Consider the following 9,704-nt stretch of genomic DNA (forward strand, 5'->3'; position numbering starts at 1 on the left):
ATATAAATATCGTGGTCAGTGGTAAAATGCTATGGCTGAGCTGTTGGAGAAGATCAACACTTCAGACAAGTCTCCAGCAGCTAACGACAAGTTGAGATCAAGTTCGAATAAACTTTGCTTGAGTCAACCCCCTTTTTAGAGAAGACTCCATGCAAGCTAAGAAAACCCCACCTCCTTTTGAGCTAAGCAGTTGGTTTCTTTGATCTAAGTATAAGTGGAGCTGGAGTTGAGGTATTTTTAGAGCAATTGACTCCTTAAACCACGTGTGCCCACGTTGATCAGGATGACTGTTCAATCGGCGCTTGTGCCAATCCTACTCTTGGTGCTGGTTTCGGGGATGGTACACTGCATGCCGCTATTATCTCCCCAACGAAATGACACCCTGGATCGACGCTGGGAGACGCTTTTCTCAATGGCCAGGATGCCAGGAGAGAGAAAAGACGGAAACCGGGACAGTGACTATTTGCTGGGCATCAAGCGATTACGACGACTTTACTGCAACGTGGGCATCGGATTTCATATTCAAGTTTTGCCCGATGGAAGAATAAATGGGATGCACAATGAAAATCTGTACAGTAAGTATAATGTTTTTCTTCATATTTTGCTTGAAAATTGATTTTTAAATGCAACAATGGTGCAGGATGTTAAGGCTATTTCCTTTTTATTACGATGTGCATGGTCATTTCTAAACTATACAAAATTAGAGATTATTTTACTATCTTGTAAAATTGCCTTGCGTAGGTTAGTCACACTGATTTCACTTGATCTTGCTGTAGCACCTAAAGCTTAGGGCAAAGCTGCGGAACTTAAGATAAACTTAATTGTAATAATTAAATGAAGCAGTAACAGGAAAGCGACACTTCAAGCCAAGACTGGATTGTGTTCTGCTTGGTTAGAAGAAGTCTGTGTTTTGCGAGATTAGTGTCATTTAAAATGTGATCCTGCCTTGCTTGTTTGATAATGTTATATTAAAAGAATTAAAAAGTGATAGGTCAAGTGCTGGAAACGTTGTATTTACCAGATTTCTTCAAGGGGAACTAATAAAGGCATTAGGAGCTGTGATAATCTCTCATTTCAGTAGTCTGCAGGGACCCTTCTTCTGCAGGGACAAAATTCATAAGCCACGAGCTGATGTCAGGTGCTGTGTTTCAGTACATACTTGGTGGGCAGACATAGAAACTTCGGAGAATCAAGTAACAGTTGTCACTCAAAGCTGTGGATTTGCAGCGGGCATGGGAATTGTATAGTGACCATGAGCTACAGAAATACTAATATGTTCACTTATGTGTATAATAGCTTGTTACATTGAAAATTATTTTTACACTTATTTAAAATTGTTTTAAAAATTATTTAAATAATTGCCAGGACAGTTAACATCTTTAACATTGTTGTATATATAATTTGCCTTTGTAAGTGCAACACAATACAACTAAAATAATAGAATGTTGGCTGTGTGGGCACAATATAACATAACTAAAACAATAGATTTTGGCATGGTGAACCCAACATTTTTTTAAAAATAACAAGGATTTGGTTTTGGGGGCACAAGATATTTAAACAAATAACAGGGTCTTGGTTTTGTTAGCATAACATTTTATTAAAAAAAAGTATTTTGTCTTTGTGGGCAAAGTTTAATAATAAATAGACCATAAAATTGACATTAGACCTATAACAACATGGGTACAGTTAATGCTGGAAGGTTTATAGTTTTTGGACATGTATCCCTGAAACAGGTGATCATTAGGCAGAGCACATTTGGGGTTGTTCTTTGAAAAGTCATTATGGGACCCCCGCAGTCTTTTACAGTATTATAAATAATTTCCATTCATTTTTATAATGATATAGGAAAATAACTTTATTTGGTTTAAGAGGTTTGCCATGAAATAGTCTCTATACAGATTTGTTCTAAAAAATGAACATATTGCTTCTCAATAAATTGTTGTTCGGAATATCGATTTAAAAAACAATTGGATTGAATTATATTTGACTGAATACTGAGTTTGAAAAACAATTAGATTAAATTATATTGTACTGATTCTGCCAAATATACAATGCTTGTTATGTGATAGGGTCAAACTGGAACTTTTCTGTGCAATATCTAATATATTGTTTCTCAGTTATGTCATATTCAGTTATTTAAAATGGCAAAAAAATAATTGATATGATGAAAAAGTAAAAATATAAACAATTTTAATCAGCAGTAATATTTTCCAGATGTAATACTTGGAATAAATGGATTTAAAGAGCAATGTGATAGCAGCAAATGCAGTAAATCTCTATTTAGTGCACCTGAGCATGGTTTAATCTGAGTTACCCATCCATGTAATGTATACGTACAGTGGTGACTGTGATGTGTGTGATTGGGCTTTTGTTTTTGGGCACATTTTCCCTTAAGTCGCTTTGTACAAAGTTAGTCTTAACTGTCATCAAAAGCTCTAGGTGCAGTAGGGCGCCCATAACATCAATGCAATTGAACGCAGCATGCCCTGCTCAGGTGCATTCATGACAGGTTAACTGAGAGAGTGTGTGTACTGCGCCTGTGGTCATCACACAAAAACTGACATGTAAGGAATGTAAAAAGAAACACAAACGCCGGCTGTCACCTTTGGAAATGCATCTTGATTGACGCATTGCATGTATCATAAGGCAATGCATCATACAGTAAAACATGGCAACCAATCAGACGGAAGTGAAAGAGGGTTCTGGGTGGTGTGGGTTACTGCCATGTAGCTTTTCATGTCATCATTGCTTTAACGTATACGCTATCCTATCTACAACGTAGTATTACATCAACTGGCAATTATTCACACATAGGGTTCATGCTTGAACAACTATAAGTTAGCTGAAGCATTTGCTTAGAGTAAAATATTTGAAAACTGCTTTCCTGTAAGCAACTGTGATGTTCAGAAGTCAAGCTCAGCTGGGAATCTGTTATATAGATCAACCTTTCTCAAGTAGTGTGCTGTGGCACCAGGGGGTGCCTTTTGGCTTCCTCAGGGGTGCCTCAAAACCTTGGGAGGGTAGCATTCTGATATAGTGGGTAACGGAGGACTGTAAAGGGGGGCACTGATGTAAGAGGGGGGCTCTGATGTGAAGGGGAATTAGACTGGATGTGCCTCAAGATTTTTCATACTTTGAAAAGGTGCCACAACTGAAAAAAAATGTTGAGAAAGGCTGATATAGTGAAAAGCACTAACAAGCCATGCAGTGGAGACAAGCGCTCTACTTTTACAAGGACATCTAACCAAACTTTCTGTACATCTCGAACGCTTCAGTTTTAGGAAATAAAACATTGCTCAATACACATTACTGATCTCGGATCAAATAAATTGTTTCTGGCAACATTTAAACAAGCCTATTATAAGTTTAATTGTCCTCATCTACATGTATTCAAGGGCTGGTGAGGAAGAGGCTCATGCCATTTTCCACAGGAGCACTTGGCTACATTTAGTAGCAGATTGCAATGGAATTATACATGACAAAGTGATATCACTTAGAGCCTACCATAATGAAACAGGAAATCCATCTTAATACAGAGATTTGACAGCTATCAAATGTGTTCCAGGCACCCCCTACAAGTGAAGCTTTCATCTTAGCCACAAAAGGTGGAAAGCATATTTTATAGTTTCCTCTACCAAGAATGTTTTCCTCTCAACCATAGGACTTTATTGGTAAAACAAAATGTGATATCAAGGTATAACCAAACAAAACTCTTCCTGTGAATTAGGGTCCTTTATTTAGAATTTAGTGAAAAGAGATTATGCCATCAGATGACCATATGCACTCTTGTAACGAAAGGTTGTTTTGCACATTCTCTTCGGAGAACTGGCTTGTTTATGGACTGCTGCTTATTTTTTGATCCATGGGAGACTCCACCATATAAGATGACTAGAACAGAAGATATGTTTGTTCTATAGCTAAAGCCGCGCATTTTGTATGACAGCCTATATTGTTCCATATATGATTTGGCCATTGGTACCAAACATCAATATTATTGAATTGATCAATATACACTTTTCTTCTGTTTTTCTTGATTAGAAGCCAGCAGTTTGGAAAATAAATGCTGCTTGGCCACTTCCATCCACAATATCATTAACAGATACTGGTACTCAGGCTACCAGTACTATAACATCCCATTGTGATTCCTTCAGTAGATTGCAAGAGCTAAGCACATGGGAACATACTCACTGGATGGTACAACCCACCAAAAGCACCTAAAGACACTCTGACAGAACCTTCAGAGCACTGATGAAGGACTTGAGCATCACACAAGCCCTATTATTCTTCCTTTCTGAATTATGCTTCCAACATCTAGCTTTTCTTCAGCTTTTCTTCAGACTGCGTGTTCTCTACACACAGTCATGTGTAGAGAACGTAGTCTGTCAAAGCCAACCTAACAGTAAGATGTTGATCACCTCATTGCACAGAACAGCATGATCTGATTGCTATCTCAGCAGTCAGGTTGGCATTTGTAGCCTTTGCTCTTTTGACATTACTGCAGTTTTCTCTGAAGTGACACTGGGGGCATTTTCAACAACAAAAGCTAGACCTGTGCCAGGCTGGAGAACGTAGTTATTTCTTCAAAGGTTACAAGCACTTGCTGACTTTACATAATGTTATGGGTCACACCCTGCAGTGAGTGTACTTACATGTGTTTTGATCTTTCCATCTGTCAAAAATAGAGAATGCTAGTACTAAGTGAACTCTGTTACTGATAAACATCAATGCTGGTCACATTTGTCTGTCAGTTGCATGGCCAAATATTTTCCAAATCAGGCTTCCTGTACCTGAGAACAAGGAATGTTGGGTATCCAACATTCATTGTTGGTCATTTATATTCCTTGCTGGCCATATGTAGGCAACAGTAATTGTCCACAAAAGTGAAAACTCCACAGAGTAATTAAAATTAACCATGGACATAACTGCTAGAATCAAAGAACGTTCTGAAATCAAGGATTAAAAAGAAAAAGAAAAACAAAGGGCAAAAGCAGTTAAAAAAATGGAATTACTTTGATGAAAGAGGAAAGTTAAAACTCAGTGATGTCTTCTTTGTAGGTTTGTTGGAAATCTCGCCGGTGGAAGTTGGAGTGGTGAGCCTGTATGGTGTTAAAAGTGGACAATTTGTTGCCATGAATGGAAAAGGAAAGCTATATGGATCAGTAAGTAATGCAAATGTATATTGTACTTTTGAATACATTTTCCCAGTTATTAGAACTTTGTGGGTCAGATTGTATTTCTAATTGGTAAGCTAAGAAAAGATATTAAGAGTCATAATAGAGGAATATTTGTTGTTAGAGAACTGTGAAGTAGAAGTAAAGACTGAGAGACATGAAGAAGGTCTAAAGTTGGCCATAAATGGCCTTCATTTCAGCCAATTCAGCAGGGTTGGACTGCAAGCACCACCCAAAAGTCAATATAACTGAGCCGGGTAGAAGATGATTGGCTGTATAGCGACTGCATCTGATCGATGCAGGCTCTTTTCAGCTATTCAGATACTTGTGTTAGTTCAGTCTCAAGGTTCAAGGTTAACTCCACATGAGAATAACAAGTGTCAAAATATAATTATTTGTTGTAACATGCACCTAAGGAAAGGCTTGTATTCCAGAATCCTGCTCCACTCCTTACCGGGTATCCCTGTCAGCGTGGGTGCTCGAAGTGACCGCGGATGGTGCCGTCAATACTGAAACTTGTTAAAGATGTCACCAGCGCACCATATTGAAGTGAAGAACACGTCTGTTTATTGAATCTTCATGTCAAAACAATATGGTGTGCTGGTGACATCTTTAACAAGTTTAAGAAAAGGCTTGATCCCTTTTCCAGGTATAAAAAGGAAAGAAAGTGCTTGGTTACAGAGATTTGCCAACATTATGTAGACTTTCGGATGTGATAACAAGCACTTTTGATGAGTGTAGACAATCTCTTTATTTCCCCTTTACAGAAAGAAATGCTTGAAACTCTCATATTGGCTTTATTTACCAAGCTGGCTAACACATGGGTTACTGGGAATTTGTATACTTCATTACAAGTAGTTGGATGTGTAATGCTGTGTAGTTCACTGAATACGTAAGTGGGAGCTTTTAATAACATGAAAGCGGAGTAGTTCCAAGCTACCACTTGCATACTCCAAAGTACATGCCATTCCTTGCATTGCTATCTAGGCAATTTAATTAATCTTGTCTGGGGTAAAATGGGAACAGTTCCCCCTAGACCGTTCATGTTGTAAATAAGACCATACATTGAACACATTTATTATCTGTTCCATGCAGTTATAAAATTCTTCATGAAGTATAATTTTCCTATATTTATATAACACATGTATCACAGCCCTCTTTACGAGGCATGTATTACCATTCACATCATACTGTAGAATACTCCTAGCAAATACTGTAGAATGTCCCTATCACATCTATACCATGAAACACATTCCAGGCCAATTTTATTCGAAGTCAATTCATCTTGCTTATAGAAATTTGAGCTTCCAGTAGTGATCCACAGAAACATAGGGTATAAAGAGTAATACCATTCCGATATTACTTAGCCATTGTACTTAAAGAAACTCTGTTGCTAAGCTCAAAGTTTGAATAATAGATGTCCTTTAAAAGAAGATGCTTCACTCAGTGATTTCTCCTGACAACCCATACGTCAATACAGGTAGATGTAGCGGTTGGCAGGAGGAACTACCGAGCACAGGTGGGACCAGAAGATTGATACTCCCAGACGTGTCAGTTTCTGAAGAGACTATGGCATTCTGCGCCATGGGCAGGGGCAAATGAAATATTTATTTTCTTCTACAGGGAGACATTTAAATAAATCTTAGATATTAGCAATAGAGTTGCTTTAAAATGTATGCTCAACTTCTCATTTCCTGTCTGGTGAAACCATTGTCACTGAACAATCTATCCCCAAACCCCCAACCCCAATCCCCCAAGTGACTGGACATTCATTTTAAGCTGAAACCCATCGTTAAGCTTACCTACACCAGTGGCCTGAGGTGCTGGAAGATACTTTCCTCTTTGAACAAAGTTTTGGTCTTCCAGGACACCCTGAATTCTCTACACACAAACCACATGTTGTATGCAAATAACATTATCTCAACATGTCAACACTTAATCATGCTACTCCATGTCTCGCAATGCAACACAAGAGCTTCTCAAAAGATTGCTGTGGTTCCAACATTGCATTGTGGAATGGGGATGATCTTAAAAGTCAGAATTTTAGATTTCACATGTTTACTGCATAAAGAGGATGACAATTTAAGTTGTGTTAAGAGAATCTGTCTAAGCCTGTATGTAGGTGGGCAAGGCACTGCACCCAATGACTATAACTACTGACTTTCGTACATACATATGATATGACAAACACCACATCAGCTAACAATCTCCTGTCTATGGCAGCACCAAACACTTGACCACATTTGGTGGTAACTATCAACTGGACATGTTAGAAAATTGTTCCAATTGTTATTGTTTCCTTTTGTGATTTGCTTAGCTGACAGGTTGTAGGTGCTCATTACACCTCCGACCCCTTTCCATCTCACTTTTCATAAACATGTGTATTAAGCTAAGCAGAGCATACATGTTTATGGAACGATCTGAAGCCCTCTGAAGAGTGTTTAGTCTAAACCTGGACAGATGCCATGAGTACAAACTCCATTCTAATGTCTATAAGTGCTACATGAATGGATTCATCTATTGAGTTTATGGGCAGATGTTTTCAAATCACACTTTTTTTTTTAATTGTATGCAGCATGGGCAAACTCAACACCACTATGTCCAATGTCAGGTGTAGGCAACCTCGGAACTCCAGCAAACTCATCACGCATCTGCCTCTGGGAGTCATGCCTGTGGCTCTCATGGCCGTTTAATGCCTCATAAGACTTGTAGTTTCACCACAGCTGGATTGCCAAGGTTGTCTTCCCTATGTATAGGAACATACAGGTTTCTAAGTTGTTGATATAACATTTCATGATGCACCGGAGTGCTAAACAGGCCTGTCCTTATTCTTTTCCTCCAGAAACAATTCACAGATGAATGCAAATTCAAAGAGACCCTTCTCCCAAACAACTACAATGCCTACGAATCCAGACGGTACCCTGGAATGTACATCGCTCTGAACAAAAACGGAAGGACAAAAAAGGGGAACAGGGTGTCCCCCACAATGACGCTGACTCATTTTCTGCCTCGGATTTGACAGCGTTTTTCCCGAGGGGTCCTGGGAACAGGCCGCGGTGGACAGAACTCGGTGCACTTTGAAGAAAGTTAAATGCAAGAGCTGATGTAACATATTTAACTTAATAATTTAAGTCTGTATATATGTTCAAGGAGAAACTTTATTTATAGCTAATTACTTTTGTATTCCCCCCTGCCCCTTAATATTTTATTTCTTTTATTGGGTTGGAACGTAGTCTATTAACTCAACAGCTGCTGGACGGGCCTACAACGTGTTGCTATGCAATGTGCTGTGAGTCGCGACAGTAGCGATAAAAAGTCGGTGCCGTTGCTGAGCTGCTAATCACCACACTGTTTTTGTACTGTTTACAAGCGGCACACAATAATGTCAGTGTGCACATATTTCTTGGGGAAAGCAGATAAGAGGAAACAAGTGTTAGACTGAAGCTACCAATAGTGTTTCCTCCGCTCGGTTACTCTGAAAGGAGTGTCAGTTTACCTCCTGTACAGAAAGTGCAGTGTGAGAAGAGGACTTCACCAATCTGTTTTTAGATCTGTCAGTGCTGAACTCTGAACTGCTCTGACAGTCAATCTTTGCTATGTCTCCACAGATCACATGCCTCTTAACCCCTTCTTGGGTAAAGGGTCTAGCACTTAAAAGTACGGATCTTTCTGCCCGAGGCTGAAAATAATCAAATACACAAGTGATTTTAGGTGCTATTGAGTGTACTGGAGCTGTAGGGTGTTCTCAAGTCTGTCGTTATTTAAAGGATATATCCTAAAACCATTTCAGTGAGCAGTAGGTGGAAAGAGAGCAAAACATTAGAGCCCCTTTCACATGGACACCTGTCAGTTCTGATCCGAGCATGGATCCCCTGCTGACCAGAGTTGTATGGAACGGATGTCACCATTGTGATGGAGATAAAAACTGAACTTACCAGACCCATGTTAGGTCTATTGGGAGTATGATGTAAATGGACATGTGTCCGTTTACATCTGATTACCCCTGGTCCATCACAATCAGGTCTGTCAAAACTCACCTGTTTTCCAAACCTGGACAGAGTCGGAGGTGATTCAATGTAAACGGATGCACGTCCCTTTACATTCGGCTGCCCATAGACTAGCATTGGGCTTCCAATTAGATCCGCCTGAAAGACTGACAGGCGGACCTGATCGGACCATATGCTTGAAAGGGTGCTAATGTGTATGTAAATCCAATTGTTTGTTTGTTTTTGGATAGAGCAGAGATGGTTGGATCCTCTGTTGGCTTCTTACTGCTAGAAGCCATAAATAAGAGGCACTAAGATCTCCAGTTGTTAATGGCTAGTACTGGGAATGACTCGTCTCATTAATCAAGCTTCAATGAGGCCTCTCCTATACAACAAAGTTCCCCCCAACAAAAAGGAGGGGGGGGGGGGGGTCCTGAGGAAGACCGTAGAGGTGCCAAATAATGGTAATATAATAGTTTGTAATTAATGAAAGATCAACATGATATAAAAAGCCGTGTTTCGGGGGGTCTACACACAAGTGAGAGGA

At 39.3% G+C, this 9,704-nt stretch overlaps 1 protein-coding gene across 1 annotated transcript; it reads left to right on the forward strand.

The window, feature by feature from the left end:
* The first annotated feature begins 283 nt into the window (after positions 1-283).
* FGF4 (fibroblast growth factor 4) lies at positions 284-8,190 on the forward strand. Its single transcript, XM_018554526.1, has 3 exons — positions 284-575; positions 5,056-5,159; positions 8,014-8,190. Exons 1-3 carry the CDS (start codon positions 284-286, stop codon positions 8,188-8,190), a joined length of 573 nt encoding a protein of 190 aa, XP_018410028.1.
* The last annotated feature ends 1,514 nt before the right edge of the window (positions 8,191-9,704 follow it).

Source organism: Nanorana parkeri, unplaced genomic scaffold (assembly GCF_000935625.1).
Source record: "Nanorana parkeri isolate BGI_ZX_2015 unplaced genomic scaffold, ASM93562v1 scaffold163, whole genome shotgun sequence".
In the NCBI taxonomy this organism is placed as follows: domain Eukaryota; kingdom Metazoa; phylum Chordata; class Amphibia; order Anura; family Dicroglossidae; genus Nanorana; species Nanorana parkeri.

What these genes read in the sequence shown, in the direction of transcription:
- FGF4 (XM_018554526.1), top strand. Translation starts at nt 284, where the DNA reads ATGACTGTTCAATCGGCGCTTGTGCCAATCCTACTCTTGGTGCTGGTT. An exon ending in GCACAATGAAAATCTGTACA is followed by an intron (nt 576 to 5,055) that starts GTAAGTATAATG and finishes TCTTCTTTGTAG; the next exon opens with GTTTGTTGGAAATCTCGCCG. An exon ending in AAGGAAAGCTATATGGATCA is followed by an intron (nt 5,160 to 8,013) that starts GTAAGTAATGCA and finishes CTTTTCCTCCAG; the next exon opens with AAACAATTCACAGATGAATG.